The sequence below is a fragment of the Macrobrachium rosenbergii genome, chromosome 6 (genome assembly GCF_040412425.1).
Source record: "Macrobrachium rosenbergii isolate ZJJX-2024 chromosome 6, ASM4041242v1, whole genome shotgun sequence".
Classification (NCBI taxonomy): domain Eukaryota; kingdom Metazoa; phylum Arthropoda; class Malacostraca; order Decapoda; family Palaemonidae; genus Macrobrachium; species Macrobrachium rosenbergii.
Window position 1 is genome coordinate 24,419,028 of NC_089746.1, and position 17,287 is coordinate 24,436,314.

Below are 17,287 nucleotides of genomic sequence, written 5' to 3' on the forward strand. Positions count from 1 at the left end.
TCGGTTTCATTTTCTATTCTCTCTTATTTATGTGTCTCCTTTGCCTTTAACTTATTTCTCTCTCTGCAAGCTGATTTCCCTGTTGAGCCCCCTTGGGTTTATAGTCTGTTGACTTTGTCCCAGTGGGTTTTCAACTGAAGATTGAAAGAGAGATAGAAATAAAAGGAATTGAAAATAGTACATTTTGTGTTTCCCATTGTCATAGATCATACAGTGAGGCAAGTACATGTGGGACACAGTTGTGGAGGTTCTGTAAAGTTGTATTGGGGTTATCCCACAAAAAGAACAAGTTTTGACAATGTTGTACAATTTATCTGCTTTTCACATCTTCAAAACAGTTTCTTAAAAATTCCGAGAGAAATTATGTTTCAAAAGAGACTTAAAAAATTATATGTAAAAATGGAAAAGCAAAAATAAGGCAAAACAATAGGATGAATTTATCCAAACTGATAAAATACGAAATATAGCAGAACCACAGCAGTGCTCTTGCCTTCCTGAAACTCAATTTATATAATGCAACTTGGAAAGAAAAACTCAGACATTCAGATGGAACCATCTATTTCTGGATTTTAGCCAGAGTATGATGTATAATTCTTCACAATTACAATAGTGAAAACCAAACCAAACGTCACAATATTGCTAACTAAAGTGATCTACGTCATGCGTATGTTATTTCATACACTGTAGGCCACACATGGTGCTGCTAACTTGAAGGTTGAGGATTACATATTTGATCTTTTGTAGGCTGAAGGTCGCATTTTAATATCTTGCAAGCAGGGCGTCGAGTGACTCAGTTTCATAAAAGCTGCATTACAGAGTAACAAAAACAAATCTGCCAGAGATGGGTATCCATGTGACGTCACTGAATGATGAAAATGACGTCACTGCCAAGCCTAGGGGCTAATTTAGACTGCTGGGGTGGGAGGAGCGAAGGCTGCAGCTGCGGCTTTGTATTTGTTGACCAAGTTGGCGACTGCTGGTGGCATGGCTGCGGAAAAATTAAAGAAATATCAGTTAAAAAAAGTGAATTATCAACAAAACTGATAGATATAAAGAAATAAAACACCACGTAAACTACATTAAAGACGGTGGAAGGCAATTTCAAGTAAGATGGTTATACTGAGTTCATATATACCTGTGCGTGTTGGATATCTTGCAACGACTGATTTGTTAGTAAACTGAATGTCTGTTTGAAAACTTGCCTATAAAATGTCAACATTGTATTAACCCCAGGCTACAAAATTACGGTTCATATATCACGAATTCTTGTATATGGAGAGAGAGAGAGAGAGAGAGAGAGAGAGAGAGAGAGAGAGAGAGAGACCGACAAAGTAGATGAGGCTAGGAGAGAGACAGGAATCGTCTTACTGGGCAGAGCTGAGAGAGAGAGAGAGAGAGAGAGAGAGAGAGAGAGAGAGAGAGAGAGAGAGAGAGAGAGAGAGAGAGAGGCATGGTGGGGCTGAATGACAAGAAAAAGACTTACTAGGAGGCTCTACAGGTCCAGATGATGGACCGAAGGGTCCTGCCCCTGGGGCTGGGGTTGTCTTGAGGGCATTCAGGGCAGCGATCTCTTCAGGAGTGGGTATGAAGGCTCTAGCTGCTGGAGGAATGAAGGCAGCTGCTGCAGGTGGTATTCCTCCGTAGGGGGCTTCACCATGAAAAATAAAAAAAAAAATTGCACAAGTTTAATTTTGGAGAAGGTAAGATATAGACTCCGCTTACTAAATATTATAATCCCCTTAACATAAATAAACAGACACAGCTACAAAATAACATATAACAACGGGGAACTAGGATTAGTTAATCTTTATTTACGGCTGAGCCTTTGATATATATTTACTGTAAAATGAAGTACATAATAAAATCGGTGTAGCTCACAGGAAACATGGAAGGATTCAAGAATTACTCACAGAACTAAAAATGAAACTTTGTTTTGAAAAATTTTCCTTGATTTCTTCACGAAAGACCTAAAGCTTTTAATAATCAATAAATCCCATAAAATGTTTATAATAATTTTGTTGAATTAACAGTTGTAGTTAATCGACCATAGTGGGTCTCAGCCAGACTGAAGAAGGGCAAAAAGGTTAACGCCTCATCCCGATATATATATATATATATATATAACTTACCTCCAGGTGCTGGCACTGAAACTGCAACGGTGGCGCAGATGGCCAAAGCAACGAACAAGGCAGCCTTCATTTTGGAAATTCGTTGGAGTACACTAAAGTGAAAACAATTACGAAAGCTATGGGGATATCTGTGAAAAATAAAACAGTGAAATTAGTAAAATATTTTAAATATTTACAGAAATTCTTGATGGTTGCTGTGGAAGGGTTTAAACGTAATAAAATTATGCACTCCTAAGCAAAGGTAATGTTTTGGAAGGGTCTTTGGAATTGTTCAAAAGTGATCTGGGGATAACTGATTAAAACAACACGTGCCTAGGCCTACTCCTACGAAAGCAGCTTTTAATGATCTGAATGATAACCTACAGTTTATCATTACAAAAAAAGTCCCATCATTAAATATAAAAAAATATATTGAATAATTTCGACAAGCTTCACACACCAATAAAATATATTAGAAGAAAATGTTCCGGCAAAATACTTGGAAATAAATTCTGTTTATATCTGTTAAAGAGACAATGTCACAACTGGCACATCAAAAGTAAACAGTGTGTTATCATCATACAAATTCACAAAAAACACAAACATTTCAGATAACTTGTATCTTGGGAGATGAGGTTTCCCAAATTTTCAGTGGTTTAGATTAAAATCTTTCTCTAGCATTTATACTGATGAGTAATCATAAGGACCTCGTGTCATATTCCTTATTTATCTTTGTCTCGCATTTTTTTTTAAATTTATTGTGTATTATAGTTTCTTCGAGACTTACGTGCAATTTCTTGTTAATTTTTGGTTTTGTTTCTGCGGCAATAATTTTCACTTACAGCGTGTGGACAGTAAAATATGGATAAGAATCAATAAACTATGAAAAAAGTCTTGCGCTCGGATTTCCGGATGAAACAATTTCATAAAATGGAAGAAAAATCGATATTTTACCTTCTGTCTTATTAACCAATGTTTATCACATACGTAAGTTTTGAGGAGTAATATTTTTGAGAGTAAGACTTAAAAAACACACACATCCAATAACCACAACGAACCAAGATTTTAAGTAAGTTCACCTCATGCTGACGAGTTAAGTATACCTTAGTTTTACCAGACCACTGAGCTGATTAACAGCTCTCCTAGAGCTGGCCCGAAGGATTAGACTTATTTAACGTGGCTAAGAACCAATTGGTTACTTAGCAACGGGACCTACAGCTTATTGTGGAATCCGAACACATTATAGCGAGAAATGAATTTCTATTACCAGAAATAAATTCCTCTAACTCTTCATTAGCCGGCCGGAGAGTCGAGCTCGGGCCTAGCGAGTGCAAGGCCACACTCTACCGACTCGACCAAGGAAGAGCTCATGCTGACGAGACACAGAACAGAACACTTTTACCATCAGATATGTAACTTATCTAAAAGTGAAGTTAAAATTACATTAGGCAAGTGACAACGAGGCATTATGAACAGCCATGCTTGAATTACAACTCACCAAAATTATACAGAAAGCAAAAATTTCCACACCATCGTACCTGACAAAATTCAAATCAAAATTTCAAGATTAAGATAAGGAAGGATGATGATGTCCTTACCCAGCAGAAGTCGAAGGAAGAACTGTGACAAACGACCTGTTGTATCTCTTTTTATACATGAAAGTGGACAGCTTCGTCAACATCACATGATTATAATGTCTCGTGGTTAATCCTTTTAATACGTTGATTCACAACGAATCTCTTCCCAATCAAAGAGAAAGAAATGTCATGTCCCTTCTTCATCTCACAAGAAGGAACAGATTAATCTGAAGACACAACACGTTCTCTTTAAAAAGGAGTTTGCATTTTGTGAAGCACTGCTTGCTTCAGGATGGATTTGAAGAGGTTAAAATAAGTGAGATGATTGCAGCAAGACAGTAATACTGACTTTGTAACGTAAAGTTCGTTGGCTTAAAATTTAATTTCGTTGCTAGTTAGCGTTAGTTGATACATTTCCGTTTATTTCACTTGTTAAACCATTCTTCATTTTTTATCCTTTTTGTCTTTATGTGGTCTTTAAATCTGTTTTATTTATCTAGCTACAGTCCTACTTTATATTTTCTATGATTAAGAAAACAAAGTTAAAGACAAATTCACAACTGTTATTTCAGTCGTTCAATAAAATAAAATGACAAAAGAGGTTGAATGCATTAAAATTGGCCTCTCTAAAACTTTACCTATGATTTCTTCTTTTTTTTTCCAGATGTCTTAAATAAATCGGTAAAGATCCCGTGGTTGTCACGGGAGTATTTAAACAGAAAATTTCTTGTGATGTCCAACCAACAGAAGATAGCGAAAGAGGGATAGTGAAACGGAATACGAACTTATCGATTATTGCATAAAAAACTTTTACAATGATAGAAACAAGACCGAGTATTTTGTTATTTTTAAAGTAATATTCATGGTGGAGTTTCAGAAATCGTGATGATCTTTCATGAAATCCTATTCGGTATTTTTTTTTCTTAGTCTTCTAATTAATCAATAATTATCTTTCATTATTCCCATAATTTTTAAGACTAAAATTTCCTTGGCAGAAATTTTTGAGTCCTAATTTTCCTAGCACCGGTTAATACATATTCCTGTTTTTTTACAGGAAAATTTAAAATTTTTCGTTTGAAGATGAAATCATTAATTCGTCTATTGCTTGACTACTTTCAAAGCCAGCCAGTCGAATAACTAAATGAATCCAGTGAAATTAATTATTACTTATATAAGATTGTGTTAAAAGTTTGTTACTTCAACAAACATTCTTTTTCTCAGCATCTTAAAAAATTTCACGTTCTTTATTCAACTTCGTAAATTCCTCAGTACGTGATTTGTTTCCTCTCTCATTTTTTGGAAATATCATACCTGTTATTCTTTCTCCACAAGCTCTGCATGCATCTGTACTTCAAAAATGTTCAAACCTTTTCAAATCACTTATTTTCCTATGGCCTAACTTACTTTTAATTTACCTTGCTTACAGGATATAGTGAAATTGTTGATGAACTCCAAGTGTGAACAGAAAGCCCATTTTTTCTTGATGAAAATGAATCCCATGTTCTTTAAGATGCATCGAATATCTTATTCGCAAGTAAAACTCATGATTTGTTCGGAAGTTCATGTTATCACTGCTATTTCCATTTTCATAAAAGAAAATTGTAAAATCCTCTTCATTTTTATTTCACGGAGTCGTGTATTAGATGAAAAGATTGCAGATTAACTTATCACATGATGCAAGATGCTTCGGAGGAATTCAGTTGAAGAATACAGGATTGAAAAGAGTCGAGAAAATGTACTAATTAATTTTGCTGACAGTTCAATGTTTCACTGTTGCTTTGGTCGTGAATGATCTGTACTTCTACTGAATAATTATTTTCAAGGCTTAACTAACGTGCTTTGCAAAGGGGAGCCTCCTGACAACCAGAACAATTTTATATCCATTCAGTTTTAAGACGAATGAAAAGCATGGCCCTTTCTATTATTACCCTTAAATATAAGTTTCGTTTTAAATATGATTTTCATTTTCATACTTTATAATCAGATGGTATCCACTCTAGGTGTCAAATATAACGTTCCAATCCAATAGTAACTTTACTTTTACAGTCAATTTCAAGTGCAATTTTCAACATATTCATTACTGCCCAGCAGATACGCTTTCCTCTTTTATGCACATTATTCCACAGATGATTTTTCATTTTGTTTTATAATTTCTGGTGTCATTTTAGATTAAGTAATACTCAGTGTTGTCTTTGGTGCCTTTTTAAAAAATATTACATCTGTGGCGGGAGAGCTCCTTTAAAAAACAATGTCAGAGACCAGGAGGTTTCTCATCTGACCATTTTTATATCCTAGTAATTTCTGACATCAGTGTACTCAAGGCCTGATGATTAATAATCTTTTGTATTCAAGGGCGGAAAACTTTTAGCTATTTTGTCCGTTAGCTAACTTCAAAACTACTTTCGTTTACTGATTGATGTTTTCCGATATTATCCTGCCTAGAGGATTGTAATAAGATTAAGGAAACTTTAATATATCGGCACTAACTGTTTTAGCTTTAGGAGTAACTTACTTGAATCAGTTCTCTGGATGGCCTAAAGTTTTACCAAAGAGAAAAATGATTATAAAAGAAAGATAAGATATTTGGTTTTAAAATATTAAGACCAAATTTTTATCTTCACATCAAATGTTTAAAGGAACAATGGAACACATACCAATATTATTGCACTTTGGTAATTCATGAATACTAAAAAAAAAATTACATATTGTTTTAAAGTAAATTATCATAAAGAAAACGTTCTTGTCAATGGTGTATTGACGAAATAATATGTGCTAGAATTTTTATAATTCTCCAAAGATTTGAGTAGTTAGCTGGCTCATGATCTTTATTTTTTATAAGAAAACTTTATTGTCTCTTTGCCTACAGGCAGAGACATCGGAAAAGAAATGAAAAGCATTTGGTAATAGCTTTTAACCAATTATTTATTGTTTTGTGTCCCTAAAGACATTATTGCTACTTTTATGTGCTTTAGGTTGAAGTTCACACGATAAACACAAGTTTTAATATGATATTAATGAAATTTCTGTTCCAGGAAACCATATCGTGCCCAAAACATCATTCATATTAAAAATATATACAAAAAAGTCTATGGAGAAGATGATTAACTAAAGATAAGAACAAAAAATCGAAAGTTAGGTTGTAGTAATATTTTGTTAAAGGTTCAATTTTGCATAATAAGCAATTCTACCTCTTCCAACTAAGGGAACTCTGTGCTGGTCTCTTTTCCTGCAAAGCTGGTAGACACTAAGATTAAGCTGCAGTTGATTTAAGGGCATAGGACCTTTGGTAGGTAGTAAGAAGTAGCAGTCCAACACAAGTTTGCATCTTTCCAGAGTCCTTTGGGTGTTCGTCATGTTATCTGAAAGTGCCAGCAGAAGGATTAAACATAAGTGCTAGGGATGACCTCCTAGTACAACCTGTATTTTTGCATAGTCCTTAAAGTGTTTGTCAGCTTATCTGAAAGTGTCAGCTTAACTGGTAAATTTTTACTCCCAGTACATTTTTTTTTTTATCATTTGGGCCTTTGTCAGGTCAAAAGTGGCATCGAAGGCTTGGATCTTGCTTAGGTGATAAAGGATAAACTCCTTACACAGCTTGTATCTTTTCAGAGTCCTTTGGGCACTGGTGAAATTGTCCGAAAGCGTCGTCGAGGGAAAGGCGACCATTAGACTGGTACAGGACTGGGAAGGACAAGACCTCCTGGTCTGTACTTCCGGATGTAGTATGCTGCTGATGGAGACATTGCTGGAATGGTAAAGAAAAGCGAGCCTCAGTTTTTGCCGTTATATATCTTGAAAAAGGTGAGCAACACGGCGTGGATTGATTCAACTAGCTTTTCGTTTAATAACAGAGCCACTTATAGTTAAGGAAATGTTAAAGATTTAGGGCTGCAAATGAGCAGCAAGTTTCGGGAATAAATACCGAGATGTGGCTAAGGTTTGTGTAAAATAATTTATCAATCTCTCATATCTTTAAAGTAGCTTAATGTATATTGGAGTTAATTCCACTTTCGCCGGAATGTCTTGTTTGAGAATGATGTAAATTTAAGAATTAAAGAATAAGTGACTAACAATAACGATATGGATAATGATTTAAATATGCACACCAGCCATTCTGTCGTTCTAGTAGTTATCATGGGTTATTATGTGAAATTCAAGGATGACTGCCAAACCACGACAAAACTTATATCAGAGTTACTAACGGTGTTGGACTGAACTGTATTTTCAAGGATTCTAAAAAGAAAAATAAATACCTTTCTTACTCGTCTAATTCTAACGAATATATATCACAAACGAAATCACTAAGTTCTTAATGACACTCACTTGTTTTTTCAGAGGGCAAAGCAGAAGAATCAGCTGACGTATCAGGAACAGTCGTTAACCCCATGAATCTTTCGGTGTCTTCGGGAGCAGTATCCTCGGGATTTGATGAGACTTCTCCACTGATTGGGTCCTGGACTTCCCGAGCCACGCGGGATTTCGCAGGAGGGGAATCAAACACTCCTGCAGTTGAGGAAGAACTGTCTTAAGTTATCTATCCAAGGAAAACTCTTCTTCTTGGGAATGGGAAATAGAACTCCATTAAACAAAACAGCTTTGTTTTCAGGTAGGTGCATGCACGTGTTTCAGATCTTTTGACTGACTGCGTACAACTGTCAAGTTTCTTTTTTACTTGACTTACATTTGGGACGTAATTAAACCATGTCTGGTTACATAATTTCGTAAAAACTTTTGTGTTGCTATTGCATTTTTCAAATCTGTTTATCGGCCAAGATCGAAGTAATACCGATACTATGATGGTGACTTCCAGCGCAAAAAAATAGTTAGATTGCCATTTCATCATTTCATTTCATTTCTGATTATCACATCTTGCAATTACAGTTTTTAAACATTACTTACCTGCTGAAGCAGAGGCGATGAAAATGCCAACTATGACACCCAGTGCAAAAATAGCCTTCATTTTTCCTCTTTCTGGATCACTGTTTAGCGCCTACCTTAAGGTGAAAAATCAATCTGTAAGGTTAAAAAATTATTGATTTCTAAATTTGATTGATCGAACTTCAGCAAACTTCCTTTGCAGAAACAATGATTAAATTTGGTTAGCAAAATCTAGGTAATGGAGAGTAGGCTTTAGGTTTCTTAGGTCAGGATGATCTGCAACCAGCCAACCAGCTGAGCAATCCAGCTAACCTCCAGCCCGGTTCCCTCAGTAGGTCCTCCCTCCCTTGCCTGTCTAAAATTCTAATGGCTTACTGCCACCCATTAGGTCCACCTTTCGTCAAATTTCCGACGTTTTGCAGGATCTGCCAGCATACAGGCAAATAAAACGAAATAAACAAGTAAATAATAATAATAATAATAATAATAATAATAATAATAATAATAATAATAATAATAATAATAATAATAATACTCTTCGTAGTAGCATGATTCCCATGGGTACCAACTCAAGAAAGATGGCAACAGAATGAACCATCTGATGTATATGGACGCCATCATCCTGTATGGTAAGAGCATCAAGGAAATAGAAACCCTAATCCAGACTGTAAGGATTGTTTCTGGGGACATCAGGATGGTGTTTGGAATAGAAAAATGCGCCTTGGTCAACATACAAAAAAGCAAAGTAACAAGGACTGAAGGCATAAAGCTACCAGGCAGGAATGGCATCAAGCACATAGATGAAACAGGATACAAATGCCTAGGATTAATGGAAGGAGAGGATATAAAACACCAAGAGATGAAGAACACGATCAGGAAAGAATATATGCAGACTTGAGGCGATACTCGAGTCAAAACTCAACGCCGGAAATATGACGAAAGCCATAAGCACACGGGCAATACCAGTAATCAGATACAGAGCAGGAACAGTGAAGTGGACGGAGGCTGAACTCCGCAGCATAGACCAGAAAACTAGAAAACACTTGACAATACACAAAACACTACACCTAAGAGCCAATACAGACAGACTATACATAACACGAAAGGATGGGGAGAGGGCTATTAAGCATAGAGGACTGCGTCAACATCGAGAGCAGAGCACTGGGGCAATATCAGAAAACCAGTGAAGACGAGTGGCTAAGGAGTGCATGGGAAGAAGGACTGATAAAAGTAGACGAAGACCCAGAAATATACAGAGACAGGAGAATGAAAAACAGAACAGAGAAATGGCACAACAAACCAATGCAGTGACAATACATGAGACAGACAAAAGAACTGGCCACCGATGAAACATGGCAATGGCTACAGAGGGGAGAACTCAAGAAGGAAACAGAAGGAATGCTAACAGCGGCACGAGATCAGGCCCTAAGAATCGGATATGTCCAATGAACAATGGAAATAACATCTCACCCATATGCAGGAAGTGCAATATGAAAGACGAGACCATAAACCACATAGTAAGCGAATGTCCGGCGCTTACATAGAACCAGTACAAAAAGAGGCATGATTCAGCAGCAAAAGCCCTCAACTGGAGCCTGTGCAAAAAACACTAGTTAGCTTGCAGTAATAAGTGGTACGAACACCAGCCTGAGGGAGTGATAGAAAACGATCAGGCAAAGATCCTCTGGAACTGTGGTATCGAAACAGATAGGGTGATACGTGCCAATAGACCAGACGTGACGTTGATTGACAAAATCAAGAAGAAAGTATCACTCATTGATGTGGCAATACCATGGGACACCAGAGTAGATGAGAAAGAAAGAGAAAAAATTGATAAGTATCAAGACCTGAAAATCGAAATAAGAAGGATATGGAATATGCCAGTGGAAACTGTACCCATAATCATAGGAACACTAGGCACGGTCCCAAGATCCCTGAAAAGGAATCTGGAAAAACTAGATGCCGAAGTAGCTCCAGGACTCACGCAGAAAAGTGTGCTACTAGAAACAGCGCACATAGTGAGAAAAGTGATGGACTCCTGAGGAGGCAGGATGCAACCCGGAACCCCACACTATTAAAAAAAAAAAAAAACAGTCGAATAGGATGATTGTGACAGACCAAAAAATAATAATAATAATAATAATAAAGACACGTATATATTTCATGGACACATATTTGGACATTGTATAAATAAATGTATGTTAATGAATCTCTCTCTCTCTCTCTCTCTCTCTCTCTCTCTCTCTCTCTCTCTCTCTCTCTCTCTCTCTCTCTCTCTCTCTCTCGTTCACATATTTCTGTAAGACAATCTTTTTTGATCGATGAATTGAAACACGTATATATGACATTTATACTCAAAATATGCATGTATATATATGTGTATGTATATATATATGTGTGTGTCTTTGTGTGTATGTATGTATATATACTGTATATATAAGCACAATATGGAATTTGGTTCCACAAAATCTGAAGATTCTCCTTTTCACAGAACAAGAGAGAAACTTACCTGTGCCCTTATTGATGAAGATGTGACAATGGCACAGCAAGTAAGTCTCATTATATACTTGCTCACATCCACATCAGCAAATACGCTTTTGGTTTTCTTTAGTGAAGTCTTTGTCTTCGATTCGGCTTAGGGCGCATTTGTCATGTAACGAGATTATTACGTGCTGTAAGGTAGGACGGCGCAGCTTTGCGCTTTGTGAGTAGGGAAAGCTGTTCTTCATTCACTTCCTAACAAATTCTTTCTTGAATCTTTTGTTTGTCGTTCGTATCGCTTTTCCCGTATCAGAACTTACTATTTTTCATCTTGTTATTTTTGTAATTATGACTTTCCCCTTCTATCCTTACGTAAAACTTTCTTACTATAACTTCTAAAATCTTTTTTTATGTTTAGATTTCACCGTTTCTATTACCATCTCAGTTTGGCTAAATTGTTTTCCCTGTTCCACTAATTTTTTTCTTTCTACGCCTCCAAGAGATAAGAAAATCTCTGTTAGTTAAGGTATGTGGGAAATCTTAAAGCTAAAATCATCTAACTATCCTACATTCTCCATATCATAAGGTACAAAATGTCTCTTGGTTCGGAACTCACTTGCTTCTTTGCTCTCATCCTTATGTTTCAGTGCAATTGGCAGCTATTCACATTTTTTCATTTCTTAAGTTTATGCTGATGTATTCCGCAGGTTTAAACCCAGTCCACACCAGAAGCCTTTTCTCGCAAACAGTTTTTACACAGCGTTTGCAATTGTTTGTGAACTGTTTGCAAACTGCCTCCTATCAATGTTTAAAAACTGTCTCTCAGCTGTTTGTAAACATTTCAAAAAAAATTGCAAACAGTTCGGAAGCAGCTATAACATTGCTTGCGAACAAAATTACCTGGTGTTAACTGCATGGAAGTTTTGTTTGTAAAAAATGTTTACACACTGTTTGTAATTTTTTGTGAACAATCTGCAAACTGTTTCCAAGTAGTGTTTGCTAACATTTCAAAATTATTTCTGCGTACAGCTTAGAAAAGCTTGCAAACATTGAGAACAAAGTTTCCTGGCGTGGACAGCGAAATTACGTTTGAATTTTAAGACAATTGCCACTGAACTCCATAATTTGATTCGTCCTGAATTTAACCATCTAAACAAGCTTGCAAGAATACTCTTGTTAAGTAAGGTCCAGAGGAAAATGCTTTAAGGCATCCAGAGATTGAACAGTTGTCCTCCTTCAGTGATCTGCTAAGCCTGATAACATACTTGACGATCATCTTATAAAATAAATAAAGTGTTACAAACGATTATCCTTCTTGTTGTTGCTAGGGTTTGCTTGAATTATATGAATGCCTGGTGATTTCCTGCCTTAACTTGTCAATGTTAACCCTGTTATTTTAGAAGAGGTAAAGATTTTTGAAGTTTGCCAGTACTTTAAATCATAGCTCAACGTTCAACATTTATGTTTGTAGTTGTGTGTTATCTTTTACGTTTTATGTGAGTTCTAGATTCAGTTTAGGTAAATAAGAACCACTTAGAAGTCAATTCTCTCTTTAGATACACTGAATAACTTGGATAGATATGAAGAAATCTCTAAAAAGACTGAAGGATGTTGAAAGATCTTATTTCAAATATTACTGATATGAAATAGATTGAAGGGATAAAAAAAAGAAGAGAAAAAGGAGAGAGAGGATTGTGGGGAGGCCTATTGCATATTGATATTACTCAGCTAACAACGTGACCTAAGCCAAGGTTTAGACCTTGACCTAAACCGTCCTACAAGACCACGGTCTTTACCCCCAAATTCCAGCTACCAGTTGTAGCGCCGCTTTCCCACCCGTTAACCCTACCCCACCCCGTTTCAAAAAACAAAACTAGGGATGGAATATTTTTTGAGTCTTATTTTTGAGTCTTGAAAGCGAGATTAATCTTATCTTTTCAGGCCGACTGAGAACTATTCAGTCCTTACGACATCTAAATTTTGTGGTGCAATATTAAATCGGTTTTGAATAAGGGTCATAGTAGATCTTAGATTATGGTCTCGCTAGCTTTTGCAGTTCACAAAAATTGATAACTTACAAAACTACAAACTTACATGAGAGAGAGAGAGAGAGAGAGAGAGAGAATGGAAATGGTAGGCTACCCTTACCACTACATATCACCATTCCTTCTGCACTCTTTGTGACCAATCCGTTCATGTAAAGATTATCAATAACGTCCAGTGTTGTTATGCAACAGAACGCCCTGAAATGCCTGTATGATATAAGTTCATGAAACACTCACTAAATGAAAATTAAGTAATTGCATAATGACTTAGGAATATCACTTTGTCATGGTGTTAGATTTGTTATGCAACTAGGTGCCAATCTGAATGACGTAACTCTTTCCCCTTTGTGGTGAACTGTCAAGTTTAGGTTGTCAGGCACATGCTTCACATTATACAGTTTAGTGACGTTTAGCGTCTTCTTTATAACTGCCAAAGTGCAGATGATGCATGTTACGAGTACTTCCCCAGTGACGAATGCAGCTTGAAACACATGGATCTGAAATGGTGAAACAGATCATGAGAGAAGTAAAGGTGAATTGTTCATTTGCTGATACAAGCGCAATACTTGATAAAAAAAAATACTGATTTTTTTTATATATACAAATTTTCAGATGTAGAACCACACTCACTGTTCCTTTAATCGCCCATGTTCAATATAACCGCCATCAGCTTACTTTTTTTTTATAATCAACAAATTCTACGTACATAACTGATAAGCTAACATAATTGAAAATGCTACTAATTCGGGAAGAACTTAAATATCAAATGTAATATTTGTTTATCTTTAAACAACTAAATAAGATACAGTATGTTGTCATCCAAATTTGCAAATTTTATTCAAGGGCGTTGGTGTTTTTGGTGAAAGTTCTCAAGCTGAAATTATCATCAAGCTTACTCAGTGGCGTCGCTATGGGGGTGGGGGCAGGTCCCCAGTCAGATGCTTAGCCCGCCCACTGGCTCCCCACTGCCCCCCCCAGTTGAAATTCCTTTATAGCTAAACTATAGTTAAAATTAAAACTTGATAATAAAAATTAGGCTAGTGTTGAATATAAGGTTGTGATGAAATTTACATTAAAGTATTTGATACATTTACATATAGTAAGAGTTGAAAATTAATTGAAAATTGAGCTCTGTCATTTCAAATACAAATTTACTAATTACTAACCCTATTATTTTCCTTCATTCACATAGATATGTACATTCGAGAATAGTATATTTTACTAATTACAGAATTGGTACATTAGTTTTGTATAATTTTCTTTGGCCCCCCCAACAAAAAAAAAATATCTTGGTCCCACTGATGGAATGCCAGCTACGCCACTATGCTTACTAGGCTTATAGGACATGTGTAACGCCAACAATGAAAATTTAAAAAAATTATTTTACATAATAAAAATGTTTACTGTAACTGTGCATCATTTATTTCACTTTTAACCCTTTAAACAGTGTTAATGTAAAGAAATATCTTTATACTTTTTGTGTATTTTTCTTATTTGTATTCAAGAATACAGTATAAAAGTCTTTTGTTTACTTTGGTGATGGTTTGAACTGGAGGTAATGGTTTAATGGTAATAACGTAATTTACGAATTTGTTTGTTTACTATTGAGTCTGGATAGCTCTTGAAACTGACTGTTTGGCATCGATTCTGCCTTAGAGTTTTTTCTGTGCAGGAGTCCAGCCCAGTCCACTTGAGAGTTCAGATTCCAGTCCAGAGCGGAGTTTCATCAAACCCATCTAGATTTTCTGGAGATTCTTTATATTTTGGAAAGCTTTAGCAGACATGGAGCAGTAAATTCCACCAAGGCCGAGTGAAGAGATTTCGAGGGCGGAGGAAGGCGATCCATGAAACACTGGCTTTATCATCTTGCCTTTACTGTATAGCATTTTGAAGACCAGCATCTTACGGAACGTAAGTTAATTGAGAGTTTTTATGCAGGCTCAATATGACTGCTCTGTTCGTTTGTTTGGTTTGTGCATATTACGGCTTAAATCATGGTCGCCAACACGTCGATAAAAACTAAAGTAAAGGACTCGATCACTATAATTACCATTTAACTTGTGCCTGTTGTTTACAGACCACTAGTGTTTCGTTTTATCTAAGAAATTTTCCTACATAATTGACATTTATTCTTTACATAGTTACTACTTTACATTTACGAAATTGACGTAATTACACGAAGCTAGTTCTTTGTTAAGGCTTGCTGAATTTCTTGCTATTTACGTTAAATTTAATATTAAATTATTTTCCCACGATAAATTTGTTATTTCAGTAGCTAGATTCTTATTTGTAGGTCCTTTATGTATGGTATAGTGAATTTCGGTGGAGAGGAAGTGGTGCATTCACTCCGAGATTCCCCTCAGGGTGATTGCCTCTCAGGGCAGAGAAACGGCACTCAACAGTTCTTGTCATTTCAACTTATTAAATTCAACTAGTTATCTGTGTCTTTGGATTTACATCCTCACCGTGATTTGCTATTTTTTCTCCATAGTTAACACTCTGGAGACTATAATCAAACATTCACATAGTGACAGCGCTGTTTCAGTCTAAAACTTGCAAGAGCTGATACATAATGGTAGAAATTTGCAATACAAAGGGGAAGAGTAAAATCATTAGAGTTTGAGGCCTGAGATCCATTTACAAATCATGATTTTCTAGATGAATCTTCACGCCTTTGTTGTCAGACCCTTGTAAACTACCATCCCTCCAGTTTTATAATATGGACCACAGTGTAAGTTAAGCATTAATTCATCAGAAAAATAAAAAAAATCTATAAACAATATTTAATTCATCTAGTGCTGAGTTGTAAGAGATAATTACCATAATTTGATTTGTTGCAAATTTGAACATTTCGATTCGTAAATAATTCACTTGCTTATGAAATGAAGTTGATTAGGCAGGTAAAGAGGTAGGTGCAGACTTTTCTGAAAGCTTTTTCTTACATAAATTTGTAGTTGCCACAAGAAAAGTTTACTGACGATATTTTTATCATTACATAAACGAAAAGCATTATACTGATTCGTTTTCACTGCCGAGTCAGCACTCTAGGTTCGTTCAGCATCATTTCTGAAAAAATTGTATCAAGGAGCCTCGTCAGTCCTGATTCGATTCGATTCACGGGAATTGTTTGGATTGGTCCAGGATCCCTAGGAAGAATCTTTGGGGATCACTTCTGGAGAGAGAAGATGAAAGTTTGGGAACAACTCTAATTCAAAAGTTTGTTATATTGCAGTGAATTATAATCTGCTTAGACACACACACATAATACTGTATATATATACATTTTTAGAACTAAGAAGGGTTTTTTAAACAAGTGCATTGCCCCACTCATTTTGATAATTTCATTTTACTCCTATATTAATCAACTTTGAACTAGAGAAGTTACTCCCGGTAAAAAAAAAAAATCGCCTCTCTTTAATCTCTAATGATAAAACGTCATCAGATATGGCCCATGACTTTCTGCAAAAGCTTTGGAAATAAGAAGCGATCTTTCAATGCCTAGGGAAAATAAGAAACGCCCCATATATACTACCATTCGTCAATCATAAGAACCCGACCTGACTTCGCTATTAAGGAATTGCGGAAGCAGAAAGCTTTAGATTCCACCGAGTAACCCGGGCTGACACTGACGGGCTGTACGACAGGGTAAACATGACGAAGCCAAAGCAGGAGAGGATTAGCGCCGTTACCAAATCCCTCTTAGCATCATGTGATTAGCGCTCATGAATCCCTCGCTAATCCCAACGTGTCAAGGGTCGGGGATCGACGCATTGTCACGGGTCTTAGGGCCTAACCCTACGTGCAGCCGCTATTTCCTCTGTGCAAACCTTCTTGGGGGTATATTACTTACTGGTAGTGCCATACTGACTCTCACTCGTTCCCTGCCACCATCGCTGCAGAGTCCTAAAGTAAGTGCAAAGGAAACCTAGTTTGCTTGAAGGATAGATTCCTTTAATATGATTCAAAGAGTAATGTGTATATATATATATATATATATATATATATATATATATATGTATATATATATATATATATATATATATATATATATATATATATATATATATATATATATATATATATATATTGTGGTCAGCTTCACTGAAAAGTCGTCGTTCCCCAGCTATTCGGTGGTTCGCGTCCACCTGGTGACGGATTGCTTATCACTTATGCATTTCCCTTCGGTGTTTATTTATTG

At 36.1% G+C, this 17,287-nt stretch overlaps 2 protein-coding genes and 1 long non-coding RNA gene across 4 annotated transcripts; 1 reads left to right on the top strand and 2 right to left on the bottom strand.

Moving 5' to 3' along the window:
• Positions 1-541: 541 nt before the first annotated feature.
• Positions 542-3,832, bottom strand: LOC136839755 (uncharacterized). Its single transcript, XM_067106103.1, has 4 exons — positions 3,707-3,832; positions 2,130-2,257; positions 1,484-1,648; positions 542-988 (listed from the first exon to the last, which is right to left on the bottom strand). Exons 1-4 carry the CDS (start codon positions 3,787-3,789, stop codon positions 906-908), a joined length of 459 nt encoding a protein of 152 aa, XP_066962204.1. The 5' UTR covers positions 3,790-3,832; the 3' UTR covers positions 542-905.
• A 2,757-nt stretch (positions 3,833-6,589) lies between these two features.
• LOC136839348 (uncharacterized) lies at positions 6,590-8,737 on the bottom strand. 2 transcript variants are annotated; one of them, XR_010853299.1, is made up of 4 exons: positions 8,585-8,737; positions 8,009-8,188; positions 7,276-7,430; positions 6,590-7,044 (listed from the first exon to the last, which is right to left on the bottom strand). XR_010853299.1 is itself a non-coding variant. In XM_067105241.1 (3 exons), exons 1-3 carry the CDS (start codon positions 8,643-8,645, stop codon positions 7,351-7,353), a joined length of 321 nt encoding a protein of 106 aa, XP_066961342.1. In that variant the 5' UTR covers positions 8,646-8,737; the 3' UTR covers positions 6,590-7,350. The 2 variants fall into 2 exon arrangements, 1 of the variants encoding a protein (XP_066961342.1); XM_067105241.1 differs by having other exon boundaries at positions 6,590-7,430.
• Positions 8,155-16,991, top strand: LOC136839349 (uncharacterized). Its single transcript, XR_010853300.1, has 3 exons — positions 8,155-8,291; positions 14,762-15,000; positions 16,532-16,991. It is a non-coding gene; the product is annotated as an uncharacterized lncRNA (long non-coding RNA).
• The last annotated feature ends 296 nt before the right edge of the window (positions 16,992-17,287 follow it).